Raw genomic sequence first — 21,556 nt, 5'->3', positions numbered from 1 at the left:
CTACTTTCTTTGGGATTGGAATAATTATATTCTTCTTGACGTCTGAGAGTATTTCGCCTGTCTCATACATCTTGATCACCAGATGGTAGAGTTTTGTCAGGAGTGGCTCTCCCAAGGCTGTCAGTAGTTCTAATGGAATGTTGTCTACTCCCGGGGCCTTGTTTCGACTCAGGTACATGTGGAAAATATAATATAATATATGCACTGGTAATTTCTCTCGTGTTCTTATTTATTTCATTCATCTTCAACTCGTTTAAATGAAATTTGCGCCTAAATAATAGTCGCGTTAAACGTAATATTTTATGGCATGCTACATTCGTTTGTTTACGAGTATGATCCGTTCCATTCATAGATCGTCCGTTGCAGCATCTTTGCCTCACGTATGACGTCATTGGTCAAAGCCGACGGGTAGCATCGGACACTAGTATTTATCCAGAAAAATGTTATTGTGTTTTCGACGTCATATTCACCTCGCGTGTTGTGATGACCACGAAAGTCAGTAGACGGCTCATTCAGTCTCCAGTGTTGCGTGTGGCGTTAAAACGACGTCACGTTTGCAGGGAGTCTTGTGAGAGGATCGTTACTCCTGGACTAGGCGCAGCGGTTACTACATTATTATTGGAGAAGAGGTGTTACCGGGGTAACAGCGCCTCGCCCAGGCATTGGTCGGAGGATGGGTGCGCGAGTGGTGGTGGTGGTTGTCTTAGTGTGGCTGGCCGCGCGGACGCAGGGCAGCCGCATCGTGGGCGGCGAGCCGGCCGACATCAGGGAATTCCCTTTCCTGGCGTCGCTGCAGAGGCGCCAGACGGGGCACAGCTGCGTGGCCAACATCGTCACGTACAGGTGGCTGCTCACCGCGGCGCACTGCGTCTTCTCGGTAGTGCCCAGCCACCCGAGCGAATACTCCGTCCTCGCCGGCGTCACCAACCTCACTTACGATGACAACATGGAGGTGTGTACCCCTACTCCACATCCTCGTACGAGTAATGAAACACATTTTTTTTTTCCTGAAAGCAAGTTGCTTCCATTCTGGTAATTTCCAAGAATGATTGCCTATCGAAGTCGCGGGGTCCAAACGATGCATATCGAACGTGCGATTGTAAATCGATCATGCGACTCTGGTGGCGGGCGTTATGCCTATGTTTACGTCGGTCTCTACAGCTACGACGGGTCTAGTGACGCAGGGGATACAATCCGTCGGCTTTGACTAATGACGTCAGAATTGGCCAGAGAGCATTTGTTACAAAGATGAAAGAGCTGAGAAGAATGTTCAGAAAAGAAAGAATGCAAGAGACAAAAACTATAGTTCACATATATAAGGGCCAGTAGTATTTTCACGTTAATGATATCGCGTGTTTGTATCTTATTATTTCTCCGCAAAATACAATGGAAAAAATGAATGAAATGTATTAGTAGCAAAGAATACATCACGTCACATGTCAGTTGTATCTCGAAACTCATTCGAACTGTATTGCTTAACTGCAGTACGGGATACAAGTTTAGGGTACGTCGATTTCTTCGTTTTCACTAGCATTACTGTCTTGCTGTTCACCTGAACGAAGTATCCTCTGCTTCAGTAAACGCTAAATGAAACACGGGATACAGATTGTAGATGTGTTGTTTATTTCGTCTCCGCTATTACTAACAGTCTATTCTTACGTACATACAAGTACTACTGATAACAGCAGGAGCTACGAACGTAATATTCGTATACCATAATTCTGTTGACCTCTACATATTTACACTGCTAACGAAAAGGTGGAAATAGACGTACGTTACATTTGCAACCTGTACCTCAATTGAACTACACGAAGAGGCAATAAGACGACACATGTACAATTTGTATCCCGTACTTCACTATGGGGTAAATTTTTTTTGTCGTCTTGGACGCTAATATCCCTTTCTTTACTTGAGATGTATAGCTATACGCAACATTTGTATCTTGCTCAATAATATTTTAAGCAATAAGGAGCGATCGCTTTTAGAACCACATTCGGTTATTTTAATGTACAATAATAGCGCTTATCTTTTTTTATCTACTCCTCGGAGTGAAGACATTACTATCTATGACTAATGTATGACGTCATTCGTCGAAGCCAACGGGTTGTATCCCCTGCTTCACTAGACCCTTTCGAAAGAAGAGCGTTACAAAAATACTTGTAATTACAAAGGAAACGACTTACCTTACTCGTCGTCGGTGTTGTAGTCATGTGAAAGTCCATGTGATCTGCACGCTACGGGAACAATTCCCTTTTTGCGGTAGCCTGGGTAAACTCTGTCAGTATCACGCAAGAATATGGGTAGCGTGTCACTTGGATTAACTTCTCCCTGCAAACGCAACTTGTGGAAATAGAGGTACTGAAAAAAGTACAGTTCGTCTCCTTGTCCTGGTCGCCCTCCTCTTTTAATGGAAGACTTCACAGATTTCCATAGCAGCTCAATGTTCTGAGTGTCTACACTGGGGTCATCCGAAGACATGAACTACACAGAGTGGTTGATTAACGTTACAGGATCCTTCAGTAATCGCGAAAGTGTTACGGAGATGATAGATAAACTCCAGTGGAAGACTCTGCAAGAGAGACACTCAGTAGCTCGGTACGGGCTTTTGTTGAAGTTTCGAGAACATACCTTCACCCAGGAGTCAAGCAGTATATTGCTCCCTCCTACGTATATCTCGCGAAGAGACCATGAGGATAAAATCAGAGAGATTAGAGCCAACACAGAGGCATACCGACATTCTTTCTTTCCACGAACACTACGAGACTGGAATAGAAGGGAGAACCGATAGAGGTACTCAAAGTACCCTCCATCACACACCGCCAGGTGTCTTGCGGAGTATGAGTGTATATGTAGATATAGAACTCGTGGTCGAATCCTTCTGCTTTGAGTGTCTTGTAGGACTGAAACCCGTAGTGACTTTACTACCAGGAGTATGAAGTGCTTTATCAGAACCGGCCGGAGTGGCCGTGCGGTTCTAGGCGCTACAGTCTGGAGCCGAGCGACCGCTACGGTCGCAGGTTCGAATCCTGCCTCGGGCATGGATGTGTGTGATGTCCTTAGGTTAGTTAGGTTTAATTAGTTCTAAGTTCTAGGCGACTGATGACCTCAGAAGTTAAGTCGCATAGTGCTCAGAGCCATTTGAACCATTTTTTTGCTTTATCCGATCAACTAAAGTGACCTTATATCTGGACAATACTGTGTTAACGAAACGATTCCGGGACTCTGGTTCTATTCCACCGACTTCCCAAATATGATCGATTTCACTCTTTGAAGGTCGTCCTCTCTGCTTCTTCCTGCTTGCTATGTGAGACTTGTCCACTTCAACAACTTTACTCGATCCACCAATAGGTACACTGTCGTTCGTCACTACCACACAACACACTTCTCTGCAAAACCTGAAATACAAGCTTTACACACTTCGCACCACCACAGTCTATGCGGTTCCTTCTTTCCTCGTCCAGTGGTATTCCATATTTACAATAAAAAGTGATACAATTTTCTACTCTGGATAAGCGTGGAATTAGATTTTTCCATGTGAGAGAATCCGGCGAAGATACGTCAAGAACACCAGACATCCCACTCACTACCGACATACAACGTCTGGGTTTCCCTAGCGACTCACAAATAATTCGTGGAGGTATGTAACTTAGAGCAACTAAGGGAACGACGAAAAACAGCTAAAAATGACGATCAAAAATAATTGATCATAACGTCCGCCACCAGTCGCATGATCGATTTACAATCGCACGTTCGATATGCATCGTTTGGATGGTTCAAATGGCTCTGAACACTACTTGACTTAACATCTGGGGTCATCAGTCCCCTAGAACGTAGAACTACTTAAACCTAACTAACCTAAGGACATCACACACATCCATGCCCGAGGCAGGATTCGGACCTACGGCCGTAGCAGTCTCGCGGTTCCGGACTGAGGCACCTAGAACCGCTCTGCCACAGCGGCCGGCCATCATTTGGACCCTGCGACTTCGATAGGAAATCATTCTCGGAAATTACCTCTATTCTGGATCCCAGTACACCATATTATTCCCCACTCGTTTGGCTGCAAAATCCTATTTTTCAACATAATCTCCGCTCAAAGCGACTGCTTCACGCCATCTACTTGGGAGGGCCTGTATGCCCGCATCGATGTCGGCGCCAACGCCTTATTGCATCAATAACTTCCCCATTGTCAACCTACTGCTTCCCTCAGAGTGTATCTTTTATTGACCCAAACAGATGGAAGGTGCGAGATCTGGTCGGAAGGATTGTTCAGGAAGAACTGTCCAGCGAAGTTCTGTTAACTCCTCTCAGGAGCGCAGACCTGTGTGAGGGTTTGCACTGTCATGGAGAAGGAGAAGTTCGTTCCCATTTTTGAGGAGACGAACACATTGAAGTCGCTTCTTCAGTGTCTTGAGGGTAGCACGATTCACTTCAGAATTGATCGTTGTATGATGAGGAAAGACACAAATAGAATAACGCATGTGCTAGAAGACCGTCACCTTGACTTTACCGGCTCAGATTGCGGCTTTGAAATTTTTCTTCCGAGGAGAGGTAGAGTGGCGCAGCTCAATGGACTGCTGTTTTCTTTCCAGTTCGAAGTGATGAACCCATATTCCATCACCTGTGACGAGTTTCGACAATAAATTGTCATGATCAGCCTCGTAACGTGCAAGGAAATCCTCACAAATTGTCCTTTGTTGCACTTTATGGTCTTCTATTAGATGGCGAGGAACCTAGCGTGCGCAAAACTTTGAGTACCCCGACTGGAGGACGAGTGTGTCAGCACTACTAAGTGAGACGTCCAGATGTACAGCGACGTGTTTGATTCTGATCCGTCGATCACCTCAAATGAAAGTGTCCGCACGTTCCAACATCAGGAGTCACTCCTGTGGGCGGAAGGCACACAGACACGTTTGTACGACCTTGTTATGATGTTTTCAGACGCCTCGCCCAACGACTCACCGCGCTTTTGTTCACTGCCAGGACTCCGTAGACAGACTTCAACATCTACGATACTCTTTTTTTCCGCCATAAGAAACTCAATGACAGATCTCTGCTAGGAACGCACCTCCGCTGTAGACGCCATTTTGAAGGCTACGTATTGCACAGCCACCTGTCGGACCTTCATGAAACTATAGCGGCTGAAGCCAAATATTCCTCAATGAACCAAAACAAATTCTGAATTTTTTCAACCGAAACTGGCCGAGAAAAAAATACATTACCTTACTTATTTAACACCCCTCGTATGTGCTCTGCAGCCAACTTGTAGATTCCACCCATCTGCCGTGACGTCGTGAGTTTACAATGTGAAGGATCTAAGCAGCCTGCTATTAAATGTAATACGTGGTTGTCTTGATAACTGATGTAAATTATGGTGTTTGTAAACTATGCGCTTTATTTCAAATACGATGTTAACGAGAGTGTGGTTAGGATTGAATCAAAACCGCAGCTTCAGTTGTTGTTAGAGAAACTAGTAGCGATTATATTGATATTCTAAGGTGAAAGAAAATTATGCACCACGAAGGAATTATCCAGATGTGACAGAAATCGGTAGATCTGATGTGTATGTACTGACAGACAAGTTATTATGAGCCTGGGCGTGGCTCTGTTGCTGTGGTAACACCTCTACTCCAACAATAATGCAGTAACCGCTGCGCCTAGTCCAGGATTAACGTTCCTCTCACAAGACTCCCTGGAAACGTGACGTCGTTTGAATGCCACACGCAACATCGAAGACTTGAATGAGCCGTCTAATGACTTTATCAAGAGAAAAAGTTTCACAAACTGCACAAGTCAATAACGCTTCGGTTCTCATCTGGCCCTTATGCAAGCAATTATTCGGCTTGCCATTGATTACAGAGCTGTTAGATATCCCATTGATGGATATCGTGCCAAATTCTGTCCAATTGGAGCTTCAGACCGTCAAAATACCGAGCTGCCTGTAGGGCCCTGCCCGTAGTGCTTAAAACGCACTCAGTTGGAGAGAGATCCGGCGACCTTACTGGCCAACACAGGGTTTGACAAGAGCGAAGACAAGCAGTAGAAACTCTCGCTGTGTGCGGGCCGCCGTTATCTTGCTGAAATGTAAGTCGTGGAAGGACTGCAATGTAGGACAACCGTACGGGGCAGAGAATATCGTCGATGTTCCCCTGTGCTGTAAAGGTGCAACGGATGACAACCAGAGTGTCCTCATACGAAAAGAAATGGCACCCCAAAGTATCAGTTCTAGTTGACGGACCTTATGGCGGGCGACTTTCAGTTTCGTAACCCATCGCTGTCGGGAGCGTCTCCAGACACGTCTTTGCTGGTCATCGGGGCTCACTTCAAAGCAGGACCCATCACTCCAGTCAATGAGATTCGAGGCCGAATGTGCCCTGCAAACGGACTTGTCGGTGTACAGAGGTCGCATCAAAAACGACCACAATCAGAGCATCAGGCATCACAAAGACAGGATAAATATGACAGAAAATACGACATGTGTGTACCACGTCTAACTGTGATACAGCGGTATCGAGGGATAAATTGTGTTCTGGGAATGTAACATGGCGCAGAGGGCGGGAGTAGAGGATTAAAGCGCGAGGGAAGCTAGAACGCTGGACTGTGGTCCTGCTGTTCCCTCTTTGATAATTCTGGAAAGTGAAGAGCGATCATGTGATTCTCAACTCTATCTACCCCACTGCGTCACAGGAAGCGACTGCAGACTGTTTCACAAAGTTATACGATCCCTTCGCACCGCCCCTTACGAATCACGAAGGGGTGGCGGTGAGGGAAGGGGCAGGGGGAGGTTAGGAGAGCTCATGGACGAGGTTATGAAAGATTCCCACTGTCACGCAGCTTCCCACCGTCGCGCTGTGCAGTGGTCTGTGATTATTAAGTGGTTCTCAGAAATGGACTCTCCCTTAATTTTGAAAAAACTCACTATATCCAGTTCTGTACACCGAATAGAGTAATACCGATAATTGATGTAGCATATGAACAGGGTCTACAGGAAAATTAAAGAGACCTTTGGAGAAGAGAGAGCCACTTGTATGAATATCAAGAGCTCAGATGGAAACCCAGTTCTAAGCAAAGAAGGGAAAGCAAAAAGGTGGAAAGTGTACATAGAGGGTCTATACAAGGGCGATGTACTTGAGGACAATATTATGGAATTGGAAGAGGATGTAGGTGAAGATGAAATGGGAGATACGATACTGCATGAAGAGTTTGACAGAGCACTGAAAAACCTGAGTCGAAACAAGGCCCCGGGAGTAGACAACATTCCATTGGAACTACTGACGGCCTTGGGAGAGCCAGTCCTGACAAAACTCTACCATCTGATGAGCAAGATGTATGAGACAGGCGAAATACCCTCAGACTTCAAGAAGAATATAATCATCCCAATCCCAAAGAAAGCAGGTATTGACAGATGTGAAAATTACCGAACTATCAGTTTAATAAGTCACAGCTGCAAAATACTAACGCGAATTCTTTACAGACGAATGGAAAAACTGGTAGAAGCCAACCTCGGCGAAGATCAGTTTGGATTACGTAGAAATGTTGGAACACGTGAGGCAATACTGAACCTAAGACTTATCTTAGAAAATAGATTAAAGAAAGGCAAACCTACGTTTCTAGCATTTGTAGACTTAGAGAAAGCTTTTGACAATGTTGACTGAAATTCTCTCTTTCAAATTCTGAAGGTGGCAGGGGTAAAATACAGGGAGCAAAGGCTATTTACAATTTGTACAGAAACCAGATGGCAGTTATAAGAGTCGAGGGGCATGAAAGGGAAGCAGCGGTTGGGAAGGGAGTGAAGCAGGGTTGTAGCCTGTCGCCGATGCTATTCAATCTGTATATTGAGCAAGCAGTAAAGGAAACAAAAGAAAAATTCGGAGTAGGTATTAAAGTCCTTGGAGAAGAAATAAAAACTTTGAGGTTTGCCGATGACATTGTAATTCTGTCAGAGACAGCAAAGGACTTGGAAGAGCAGTTGAACGGAATGGACAGTGTCTTGAAAGGAGGATATAAAATGAACATCAACAAAAGCAAAACGAGGATAATGGAATGTAGTCGAATTAAGTCGTGTGATGCTGAGGAAATTAGATTAGGAAATGAGACTGTTAAAGTAGTAAAGGAGTTTTGCTATTTGGGGAGCAAAATAACTGATGATGGTCGAAGTAGAGAGTATATAAAATGTAGACTGGCAATGGCAAGGAAAGCATTTCTCAAGAAGAGAAATTTGTTAACATCGAGTATAGATTTAAGTGTATGGAGTGTAGCCATGTATGGAAGTGAAACATGGACGATAAATAGTTTTGACAAGAAGAGAGTAGAAGCTTTCGAAATGTGGTGCTACAGAAGAATGCTGAAGATTAGATGGATAGATCACATAACTAATATGGAGGCAATGAATAGGATTGGGGAGAAGAGAAGTTTGTGGCACAACTTGACAAGAAGATGGGATCGGTTGGTAGGAAATGTTCTGAGGCATCAAGGGATCACAAATTTAGCATTGGAGGGCAGCGTGGAGGGTAAAAATCGTAGAGGAGACCAAGAGATGAATACACTAAGCATATTCAGAAGGATGTAGGTTGCAGTAAGTACTGGGAGATGAAGAAGCTTGCACAGGATAGAGTAGCATGGAGAGCTGCATCAAACCCGTCTCAGGACTGAAGACAACAACAACAACAACATGAACAGGGCTCAGTTAACAGGGTAGTTTTCTCCAAATTTTTGGGTGCTCACATTGATGACAACTTGAACTGGAAGAAGAATGTTACTAGCTTCTCAAACAACTAAGTTCAGTTTCTTTCGCTCTTCGTATAATCGCTAGTCTTGGTAACAAACAGATCAGCCTTCTAACGTACTTTGCATATTTCCACTCAATAATGTCTTATGGATTAGTTTTCTGGGGTAACTCACCACTTAGACATAAAGTTTTGAGTGCACAAAAGAGAGCAGTGAGAATAATTAGTGGTGTTCACCCTAGGACGTCATGAAGGCACATTTTCAAGGAGTTGTCAGGGTACATATATTCCCTTCTGGAAATCGTTACAAATAATTCATCTCATTTCGCGAAGAACAGTGATGTTCATACGCACAACATTAGAGGGAAAAATGACCTTTCCTACCCGTTATTGAAGCTGTCAGTTGCTGAAAAAGGAGTATGTTATTCAGCAACAAAAATCTTTGATCATTTGCCCAACAACATAAAGTGTCTGGCAGGTGGCAGATCAAGTTTTAAATCTAGCTTAAAATCATTTCTTTTGAACAACTCCTTCTACTCCATGGACGAGCTTCTGTTTCAGGAATGGTAAAAGAAAAAGTATCTCTAAATGTAGTTGCATGTGTAGAACTAAAAATTTCAGTAATATTAATATTAGCACTATTCATATGTGTATATATATCTTGTAATCTGACTTGTTCCACATCACATCGATAAAATAATCGGGAAAATGATCTACGGAACGTGACATAACTAAAACTAAAACTAAAAAAAAAACTTGTACACAGAGCTTCCCATAATAGATGACTGACGGATGCATGAGGGTCAGCCAACGGCCCCGTTTTCAATGACATAACCCATAGCTCTGTCGCGGTTTGCACTGGTCCCAAAAGAATAACCAGAGCTTAATGTGACAATGAAATTAAGTCGAAGGAAATTACTCCAAGAATTCCATTTGCATTGACGTGCAACGTTCCAGTTTGTTTGTTTGTTTTGTTTTTGCTTTAGGGCGTACAATACAACTGGGGTCATACACGCCCAAGTCAAAACTATAGAACACGAAGACAGCAAGGAGTTAAAAAACTACTATACGTCAGTCTCAGTGAACATAATAGAAGACAGCTAAAAACAGGCACTTCGAAAAAGGGCTAAAGAAAGACACCATACAGAAATGGAGGTACAAAAATAAAAATTAAATGGCCTTCGCCATATTGCTTTTCGGGTAAAAAGTAGAACGCGGTCGACAACCCGCGCGTCATTTGCTAAAACTCGGACGGTAAACCCAAGCGAGAACGTAAATGGTTAAAAATGGACAGTCCGTCAGGAAGTGACGGACAGTTAAAACTTGGGCGCAATGCGTGCAAAGTGGTTGCATAGCGCCACTTATCAAATGACGATGGCTAAAAAGGCAGCGCCCAAAACGCTGCGCACTTACAAATGACATCCTCCCGGCGGGAGGGCCGAGAGGAGATAACCAAGCCACTGGGAGAGGCTTAATAAGCCGGAGCTTATTCCCATGAAGCGAGGACCACTGGCGATGCCAAAGGGACACCACATCCTGACAGACGGCAACACAGAGATCATAGGGGGGAATATACAGGGTGTTTCAAAAATGACCGGTATATTTGAAACGGCAATAAAAACTAAACGAGCAGCGATAGAAATACACCGTTTGTTGCAATATGCTTGGGACAACAGTACATTTTCAGGCGGACAAACTTTCGAAATTACAGTAGTTACAATTTTCAACAACAGATGGCGCTGCAAGTGATGTGAAAGATATAGAAGACAACGCAGTCTGTGGGTGCGCCATTCTGTACGTCGTCTTTCTGCTGTAAGCGTGTGCTGTTCACAACGTGCAAGTGTGCTGTAGACAACATGGTTTATTCCTTAGAACAGAGGATTTTTCTGGTGTTGGAATTCCACCGCCTAGAACACAGTGTTGTTGCAACAAGACGAAGTTTTCAACGGAGGTTTAATGTAACCATAGGACCAAAAAGCGATACAATAAAGGATCTGTTTGAAAAATTTCAACGGACTGGGAACGTGACGGATGAACGTGCTGGAAAGGTAGGGCGACCGCGTACGGCAACCACAGAGGGCAACGCGCAGCTAGTGCAGCAGGTGATCCAACAGCGGCCTCGGGTTTCCGTTCGCCGTGTTGCAGCTGCGGTCCAAATGACGCCAACGTCCACGTATCGTCTCATGCGCCAGAGTTTACACCTCTATCCATACAAAACGCAAACGCGGTAACCCCTCAGCGCCGCTACCATTGCTGCACGAGAGACATTCGCTATCGATATAGTGCACAGGATTGATGACGGCGATATGCATGTGGGCAGCATTTGGTTTACTGACGAAGCTTATTTTTACCTGGACGGCTTCGTCAATAAACAGAACTGGCGCATATGGGGAACTGAAAAGCCCCATGTTGCAGTCCCATCGTCCCTGCATCCTCAAAAAGTACTGGCCTGGGCCGCCATTTCTTCCAAAGGAATCATTGCCCCATTTTTCAGATCCGAAACGATTACTGCATCACGCTATCTGGACATTCTTCGTGAATTTGTGGCGGTACAAACTGCCTTAGACGACACTGCGAACACCTCGTGGTTTATGGAAGATGGTGCCCGGCCACATCGCACGGCCGACGTCTTTAATTTCCTGAATGAATATGATCGTGTGATTGCTTTGGGCTATCCGAAACATACAGGAGGCGGCGTGGATTGGCCTCCCTATTCGCCAGACATGAACCCCTGTGACTTCTTTCTGTGGGGACATTTGAAAGACCAGGTGTACCGCCAGAATCCAGAAACAATTGAACAGCTGAAGCAGTACATCTCATCTGCATGTGAAGCCATTCCGCCAGACACGTTGTCAAAGGTTTCGGGTAATTTCATTCAGAGACTACGCCATATTATTGCTACGCATGGTGGATATGTGGAAAATATCGTACTAGAGAGTTTCCCAGACCGCAGCGCCATCTGTTGTTGAAAATTGTAACTACTGTAATTTCGAAATTTTGTCTGCCTGAAAATGTACTGTTGTCCCAAGCATATTGCAACAAACGGTGTATTTCTATCGCTGCTCGTTTAGTTTTTATTGCCGTTTCAAATATACCGGTCATTTTTGAAACACCCTGTAGGAACTCGCGGGCTCAGGTACGAGGACTGCAGCCTTCGCAGCAGCGTCAGCAGCCTCGTGTCCTGGCAGACCGACATGACCAGGATCCCACAGAAACATCACACTGGCTCCACCAAGAGAGAGCAAGTGACAGTTTTCCTGGACCCGCTGCACTAAGGGATGTGCGGTGTACAGCGCACATAGACTTTGAAGGGCGTTGAGTGAGTCTGAACAGAGGACACAATCGAAAAGGCTGTGTCGCCGGATGTACTCTGTGGTCTGATACAGGACGAAGAGCTCGGCTGTAAATACTGAGTGTGCCGGAAGCCGATATCGAAAGACACGGGTGGCAATGAAGAAGGCACACCCGACCCCACGGTCTTTCCGAGAGCCAACACTGTATACGGAGGTACTACCACGAAGTTCCATGTGAAGGTCGTGAAACTAAAGGCGACAGACCGAGGCTGGAGCAGTGTCCGTAGGAAACGAATGAAGGCCAAGGTTAACATTGGCCGCTTCACGAAGCCAAGGTGGTGAAGGATTCGCACCCACCGTGAAAGATGCATATAGTGTGAAGTTAAGCCGCTGTAACAAGTGCCGAAAGCGGACTTCAGGAGGTAACAGAGAAGAGCGACGCGCCCCATACTGACGATCAAAGGAATCATCAAAGAAGGAGGCATAGGATGGGTGGCCACGCATGACAGACAAACAGCATGTATACCTGCTGAGAAGAAAGTCGCGGCAGTAGGGCAGTGATAGTTCAGCAGCTTCAGCATACAGAGTCTCAACCAGGCTCGTGTAAAAGGCGCCTGTGGCCAGACGGATGCCACGATGGTGGATAGTGTTGAGACACTTAAGATGGATGGACGTTTAGACGCATAAACAAAGCACCCATAGTCGAGTTTCGAACGGAGTAGGGGCCGGTACAAACGGAGGAATGTGGTTCGATCGGCACTCCAGGAAGTACTATTGAGGACACGTAGGACACTGAGGGACCGCGTACTGCGGGCTGCCAGGTAAGACACGTGGGAGGACCAATATAGTTTCCTATCGAGCATGAGCTCCAGGAATTTCGTAGTTTCAACGAACGGAGGGGCAACAGGCCCAAGATGTAAAGATGGTGGGAGGAATCAATTGCGTAGCCAGAAATTCATGCAGGGGGTTTTGTCCGTGGAAAAGTGGAAGCCATTGTCGGTGCTCCAGGAGTAAAGACGATCAAGACATCGCTGAAGACGCCGCTCAGTGAGACACGCCCGTGGAGAACTGCAGTAAATGGCTCAACAAAAAGGGAGCTGGAGATGCCGGCGGGGGACAGGGCATTACAGGGTTAATGGCGAGAGCAAGGAGGACAACGCTCAGGCAGAGCCCTGAGGCACACCGTTTTCCTGAATAAACGTGTCCGACAAGGCAGAATCCACACGCACCTTGAAAACTCGGTCTTTTAAAAGTACCTGAAGGGAGTGGCCCAGGCGGCCACGGAAGCACCACGTGTAAAGAGTGGGAAGGATACCAGTCCTCCAGCAGGTATCGTAAGCCTTCTCCAAATCGAAAAACACGGCCACATTTTGCATTCGGCAGTAAATTACGAGACTCGAGCCGTCATACCAGCCGGGCATGAATCATACGTTCCATCGCCTCGCGTTCCAGTGTCGCGCTGTTTAGTGGTTGTTGAAGAATACGTTGAGATTATAGTGACACATAACTGACGGTAATGACATGTCTCCAGCTGGGAAGTCTCAAATCCGACAAACTTGTACCTAGTGAAGAGCTACCTTGTCACCGGAGGTGCTCATAGTTGGGCACGATCCCTGGGACACTTGTAGCTTAGCTACTGCTTCGGACATAACAAGCACTACCTTCTCTCTTTCGTGCTGATGCACCATTATTATTATATCTATAGTCATCAACCGTCTGCTTCAGGCTACACACTGACCACTCTTGTCTGGATTGTAATATACATGTCACTTGTCTCTTTTGATTTATTTGTATAACAGTAATCTGTTTGACTGAAGCAAGTTCATTAGTCTTTTGACAAAGCATGTTCGACGTTCACATTAATTTTTCTACACGAAGTTGCATAATGCCTACAACAGTTATACAAAATGCCGCCATTTATCCACATAAGACAACTTTTCCAAGTAGGCACACAAAGCACGAATTTCATCGTTCTTTTTTCCTACGACAACAAACATCGAAAGACTTCCCATCGGTACTTTATAGCCAGGTATGATACCGAATGTAATAACGTCTGTTAAAAATATAATAACGTCTGTTAAAAATTACACGTACATTGAGGCGACAAACGTCATGGATTATCCCTTAATACGATATGATTGAAGAGGCTGAAGTAAAAGACGCAATTATGCATTACTTTATGTTCAGCAAGCGCAACGCGGTTGGCCGAACCTGTTCGTGGTGCACCCCCTGGTCCGCGTCGGCGCCACGTATGACTACGACCTGGCGATGATCCGGCTGCAGTCTGCGCTGAGGGAGGGCCCCCACGTCCACACTGTGCCGCTGCCGCACGACGTCATGCCCTTGAAGGTCCTGCACACTGAAAACTGCACCGTGGCTGGCTGGGGCAACACCGAGAAGGTTGACGCGCGCCGGTCAGTCCACACTCCTGCGTTAAATAGCATCCGATACCTATTTCATTGCTTCGTGTAAATCTGTTGGTTATTTGAAATGCATTACTGACTTGTTTCATGTGGTACCAGTTGTCACCAATATCATAAACGGACGGGATATGGAACTCCAAAAGCAACAGAAATGATTGCAAAAGACAGTCAATACCTCCTGCATTCAGTTCCTTGACTGTAATTTATATACACTTCCTGGTAGACATAATGCATGACTAATTTTTAACCACTAGTAAAGTGAGATTTTGCTTGTACACTACGGTGAAAAAGGTCATGTAAAGCACTCCGTCTTCAGGAAACAAGTGGCCCATCGGGCCATCGCAAGGCGTTCGATACAGTTCCCCACAGTCGTTTAATGAACAAAGTAAGAGCATATGGACTATCAGACCAATTGTGTGATTGGATTGAGCAGTTCCTAGATAACAGGACGCAGCATGTTATTCTCAATGGAGAGAAGTCTTCCGAAGTAAGAGTAATTTCAGGTGTGCCGCAGGGGAGTATCATAGGACCGTTGCTATTCACAATATACATAAATGACCTGGTGGATGACATCGGAAGTTCACTGAGGCTTTTTGCAGATGATGCTGTGGTGTATCGAGAGGTTGTAACAATGGAAAATTGTACTGAAATGCAGGAGGATCTGCAGCGAATTGTCGCATGGTGCAGGGAATGGCAACTGAATCTCAATGTAGACAAGTGTACTGTGCTGCGAATACACAGAAAGATAGATCCTTTATCATTTAGCTACAAAATAGCAGGTCAGCAACTGGAAGTAGTTAATACCATAAATTATCTGGGAGTACGCATTAGGACTGATTTAAAATGGAATGATCATATAATGTTGATTGTCGGTAAAGCAGATGCCAGACTGAGATTCATTGGAAGAATCCTAAGGAAATGCAATCCGAAAACAAAGGAAGTAGGTTACAGTACGCTTGTTCGCACAGTGCTTGAATACTGCTCAGCAGTGTGGGATCCGTACCAGATAGGGTTGATACAAGACATAGAGAAGATCCAACGGAGAGCAGCGCGCTTCGTTACAGGATCATTTAGTAATCGCGAAAGCGTTACGGAGATGATAGATAAACTCCAGTGGAAGACTCTGCAGGAGAGACGCTCAGTAGCTCGGTACGGGCTTTTGTCAAAGTTTCGAGAACATACCTTCACCGAAGAGTCAAGCAGTATATTGCTCCCTCCTACGTATATCTCGCGAAGAGACCACGAGGATAAATTAAGAGAGATTAGAGCCCACACAGAGGCATACCGACAATCCTTCTTTCCACGAACAATACGAGACTGGAATAGAAGGGAGAACCGATAGAGGTACTGAAGGTACCCTCCGCCACACACCGTCAGGTGGCTTGCGGAGTATGGATGTAGATGTAGATGTAGACCATCCGACCGTCGTGTCATCCTCACGGCTGAGGATGCGTCTAGGAGGGGCGTGTGGTCAGCACACCGCTCTCCCGGTCGTTATGATGGTTTTCTTTGACCGGAGCCGCTACGATTCGGTCGAGTAGCTCCTCAGTTGGCATCACGAGGCTGAGTGCAACCCGAAAAATAGCAACAGCGCATGGCCGCCCGGATGGTCACCCTTCCAAGTGCCAGCCACGGCCGACGGCGCTTAACTTCGGTAATCTGACGGGAACCGGTGTGTCCACTGCGGCAAGGCCGTTGCCGAGAAAGTCATGTGATCCTCTTAATATCGTGATGTAAATCAGCAACTCCACATGGCATGGGCTGAACATGTCGTTGGAAGTCTCCTGTAGAAATATCGAGCCATATTTCCTCTATAGCCGTCCATAACTGCGAAAGTGTTGCCGGTGCAGGAGTTTGTCCACGAACTGATCTGTCTGTTATGTCCGCTTGCAGGTATGTCGGCTGGTCAAGGTGGCCAAATCGTTCGCTCGAATTGTCCAAAATGTTCTTCAAACCAATCGCTAACACTTGTATCCCGGTGACATGGCACAGTGTCATCCGTAAAAATTCCAACGTTGTTTGGAAATACGAAGCCCAAGTAGCCGAACATAAACATTTCCAGTCAATAAACGGTTCAGTTGGACCAGACGACCTAGCCCATTCCATGTAAACACAGCCTACACTATTACGGAGTCGCCACCAGCTTGCACAGTGCCTTGTTGACAACTTGGGTCCATGGTTTCGCGAGGCCTGCGATACACTCGAATCCTATCACCAGCTCGTACCAACTGGCGACGGTACCCATCTTACCACGCCATGGTTTTCCAGTCTATGGTCCGATCGATATGGCCGTGGACAAAATTATCCATATTAATCATCACATGGGCTATGAATATTGGCTTAAATATTATACAGTTAACCAAACAGTTAATGGAGATCTACCTTGCTGAGAACACGAGGAGGCAGACAGGAAAATTGTTTACCATGTTTATCAAATTAGGTCGAAAATCAATTCAATATGCAACATTCACATTTTAATTACAATGCTTGGAAATATGGGATTTGTGAAAAGTTGCGTAAAGATACGGATGGATGCTGGCGTTGGTAATATCCGCCGTTACTTCGACGTTTCGCGTCTGTATGAAACAATCGGATTGCTCTAGCAAAATCTTTAGCTACTTTTCATGCTATGAAAAGCTGCTACTACAGTCCCGCATTCGATCGCGAGGGGGAAAAAGACCACTTACAGCACTGAAACAGTCTGCACGCTGCCAAAATGCTTTCACAGATGTAGGCAGATAATGAGCAATACTTCTGACACTGGGAATGTATTGAACGTCTTAGAAGAATTCACGTGTAGATTATAAAACGAAAAAAATTAACGATGTTAATTCAATAGCATTTAATATTTTTACTCAAACATATATAAAGAAAAGTGAACATCCTTCGACAATTCTAAATCTGGGTTTGTTTAATGTTGCTGCTTGTAAATCAGAATTGGAACAGTATTTGTTGAAAACAAAATATATTTCGCAAATATGGAGCGATGATCGTTCAAAAAATCTAATAGATCTAAACACCAAAGATTTCTGATGGCATGAGACCGTGGGACGCTACGATTTTTCGTGCTTCTCCGGCAGACAGTTACCAAAAAGGAATGACGCTATTTTTGACGAAGAATCAACATCCACAAACCCTATAGCTGACATGAAATTCAGTGTAAGATTTTTATATTTAGATGAGTGATTTTGTCTAATTTTCTTTGTTTTCCAGAAGAAGACACTGAAGGAGATTTTGAAGGTAAAGATAATGTTGAGTGGTTAAACACATTTACATTTTCTTTTCTTTGATTAAACTGTATTTTTCGAACTTTACCACACTTTATGTTTGTGGAATTTCTTTAAAAAATCCTTCAGTGCCATGGTTTATAGTGAGCTCTTTATTAATGATATCAGAATTTGAGGGTTGGAACTTATGCATTGGCTTGCAACATAGACTTGCATACTACTCAATGCAGTTTTGTGATGGTTTTTGAGTTTCGAAATGTTGTCTGATTAGTAAGGTAGAGCACTATTTGCCTGACACCAATTTTTTTCCACCTGCGCAACTTCTTTCATCATATCCAAACGTTTTCCGAAGAGATGCTTTGTTACCGATTGATAAAATATTTTAATATTTTCTTAATGGTTGGAAAATGGTAGGTGCTCATATTTTCTTCTGAAAAACGGTTTTTATGCATTAATTTATCTAAATCTACCAGTAAAACAGATTTCAGACGGTTTGTTTGATTTTGTTTAATTTTTTTATTTTTTTCATATGGTTCACCAAGTATGTGCTACGCTACAGGCGTCTAGAAAACGTGTTTTTGGTACCTTAAATCTATCATTCAGCTAGATTCCAAAAATCACACGTATTGCTGTGATAAAGTTCGGTAAAATTTGTTGACTTTTTGAAAATGGGGTCAGATCACCAGAGATGCGAAAAAAATTCTGAAACGTTTATCTTCTGGTTTAAGATAACTGAATCTGACGCTCTTATACTGTTTTGACGTATATATGTAAGCCAGAATTTTTGGCCATGCGCTATCGTAATATAACTGTTGAATAGTGGTGCATCCTGTACGCGCATCTCCTTGAAGCATAAAATGCGTAAAGATGGAAAAAACAGGTAGCGCTGGAGACTGTTAATCGCTGATTCCAGTTTCGTGTTGGACACTTTACTTGCCTTTTATTTTTCGTTCGAATACCTACATCATTTCAGTAAAAGGTTCATCAAGTATACGTTAATTAACACACACATAATTGTCATTTTTATGAAAAACGCACGTGTTCTTATTTCTAATTAGATATCACCCTCAATAATCCAGCCTTTGCTGCAAACATAAATTCATCATTACTGATCTTTTATAAAAGATAGCGAACCCGGCAATGTTTCGCAGGTGTGAAATATACACTATGTGATCAAAAGAATCTGGACACCCCAAAAAGCATACGTTTTTCATATTAGGTGTATTGTGCTGACACCTGCTGCCAGGTACTCCATATCAGCGACCACAGTAGTCATTAGATTTCGAAAAAGAGCAGAATGGGGCGCTCCGCGGAACTCATGGACTTCGAACGAGGTCAGGTAATTGCGTGTAACTTGCGTCATACGTCTTCAAACGAGATTTCCACACTCCTAAACGTCCGTAGGTCCACTGTTTCGGATGCGATAGTGAACTGGAAACATGAAGGGACACCTACAGCACAAAAGCTCATAAGCCGGCCTTGTCTGTTGACTGACGGAGACCGCCGACAGTTGAAGAGGGTCGTAATGTGTAATAGGCAGACATCTATCCAGACCATCACAGAGGATTTCCAAATTGCATCAGGATGCACTGCAAGTACTATGACAGTTCGACGGGAGGTGAGGAACCATGGATTTCATGGTCGAGCGGCTGCTCATAAGCCACATATCACGCCGGTAACTGCCAAACGACGCCTCGCTCGGTGTAAGGAGCGTAAACACTGGACGACTGAACAGAGGAAAAACGTTGTGTGGAGTGACGAATCACGGTACACAATGTGGCGATCCGAAGGCAGGGTCTGGGTATTGCGAATGCCCGGTGAACGTCATCTGCCAGCGCCTGTAGTCCCAACAGTAAAATTCGGAGGCGGTGGTGTCATGGTGTGGTCGTGCTTTTCATGGAGGGAGCTTGTACCCCTTGTTGTTTTGCGCGGCACTATCACCTCACAGGCCCAGATTGATGTTTTAAGCACCTTCTTGCTTCCCACTGTTGAAGAGCAATTTGGGCGAGTGCATCTTTCAACACGATCGAGCACCTGTTCATAATGCACGACCTGTGGCGGAGTGGTTACACGACAATATCATCTCTGTAATGGAGTGGCCTGAACAGATTCCTGACCTGAATCCTAAAGAACATCTTTGGGATGTTTTGGAACTCCGACTTCGTGCCAGGACTTACCAACCGACAGCGGTACCTCTCCTCGGTGCAGCACTCCATGAAGAATGGGCTCCCATTGCCCCAGACACCTCCCAGCACCTGATTCAACGTATGCCTGCGAGAGTGGAAGTTGTTATTAAGGCTAAGGGTGGGGCAACACAATACAGAATTCCAGCATTACCGATGGAGGGTGCCACGAACTTGTAAGTCATTTTCAGCAAGGTGTCCGGATACCCTCCCCCCCCCCCCCCCCCGCTGTGACCATCTTCTCATCCTCTCAATCTTTCCATACATTTATTCTCCCCCCCCCCCCCATATCTCTGTGCATAATTTTTCCCCCCTCTTTTGTCCATCTCCTCCTCCTTCCTCTCTATGTCTCAATGTTCAGTAGCTCCGTGTATCTCCGCCTCCCATGTCTTTGTGCATAACTTTCCCCGTCCTTCTCTCTGTCAATGTCTTCCTTCCCCCTTCTTTATGCTCGTTTCCGTTTAAATGTTTAGAAGAGTAGCGCGTATTTAAGTAAATCGGTCAATAACTTTTCGAAATTTGTGATAAGTACGCTTCCACTTCATATATTACATATATATGTATATATTATAAGCAACGTACTCCTTTATACACTCCTGGAAATTGAAATAAGAACACCGTGAATTCATTGTCCCAGGAAGGGGAAACTTTATTGACACATTCCTGGGGTCAGATACATCACATGATCACACTGACAGAACCACAGGCACATAGACACAGGCAACAGAGCATGCACAATGTCGGCACTAGTACAGTGTATATCCACCTTTCGCAGCAATGCAGGCTGCTATTCTCCCATGGAGACGATCATAGAGATGCTGGATGTAGTCCTGTGGAACGGCTTGCCATGCCATTTCCACCTGGCGTCTCAGTTGGACCAGCGTTCGTGCTGGACGTGCAGACCGCGTGAGACGACGCTTCATCCAGTCCCAAACATGCCCAATGGGGGACACATCCGGAGATCTTGCTGGCCAGGGTAGTTGACTTACACCTTCTAGAGCACGTTGGGTGGCACGGGATACATGCGGACGTGCATTCTCCTGTTGGAACAGCACGTTCCCTTGCCGGTCTAGGAATGGTAGAACGATGGGTTCGATGACGGTTTGGATGTACCGTGCACTATTCAGTGTCCCCTCGACGATCACCAGTGGTGTACGGCCAGTGTAGGAGATCGCTCCCCACACCATGATGCCGGGTGTTGGCCCTGTGTGCCTCGGTCGTATGCAGTCCTGATTGTGGCGCTTACCTGCACGGCGCCAAACACGCATACGACCATCATTGGCACCAAGGCAGAAGCGACTCTCATCGCTGAAGACGACACGTCTCCATTCGTCCCTCCATTCACGCCTGTCGCGACACCACTGGAGGCGGGCTGCACGATGTTGGGGCGTGAGCGGAAGACGGCCTAACGGTGTGCGGGATCGTAGCCCAGCTTCATGGAGACGGTTGCGAATGGTCCTCGCCGATACCCCAGGAGCAACAGTGTCCCTAATTTGCTGGGAAGTGGCGGTGCGGTCCCCTACGGCACTGCATAGGATCCTACGGTCTTGGCGTGCATCCGTGCGTCGCTGCGGTCCGGTCCCAGGTCGACGGGCACGTGCACCTTCCGCCGACCACTGGCGACAACATCGATGTACTGTGGAGACCTCACGCCCCACGTGTTGAGCAATTCGGCGGTACGTCCACCCTGCCTCCCGCATGCCC

General features: G+C 45.4%; 1 protein-coding gene and 1 pseudogene across 1 annotated transcript in view; one reads left to right on the top strand and one right to left on the bottom strand.

Moving 5' to 3' along the window:
• Positions 1-673: 673 nt before the first annotated feature.
• Positions 674-21,556, top strand: part of LOC126101387 (transmembrane protease serine 9-like) — a 63,281-nt gene continuing 42,398 nt past the window's right edge. The window contains exons 1-2 of the mRNA XM_049912052.1: positions 674-952; positions 14,207-14,433. Coding sequence (XP_049768009.1) covers positions 674-952; positions 14,207-14,433 — 506 coding nt within the window. The remainder of the gene's footprint in view (positions 953-14,206; positions 14,434-21,556) is intronic.
• Positions 16,025-16,142, bottom strand: LOC126102251 (5S ribosomal RNA; annotated as a pseudogene).

Source organism: Schistocerca cancellata, chromosome 9 (assembly GCF_023864275.1).
Source record: "Schistocerca cancellata isolate TAMUIC-IGC-003103 chromosome 9, iqSchCanc2.1, whole genome shotgun sequence".
NCBI classification, from domain to species: domain Eukaryota; kingdom Metazoa; phylum Arthropoda; class Insecta; order Orthoptera; family Acrididae; genus Schistocerca; species Schistocerca cancellata.
The sequence above is the reverse complement of the archived record's forward strand: the minus strand, read 5'-3'. Positions and strand labels throughout refer to the sequence as shown.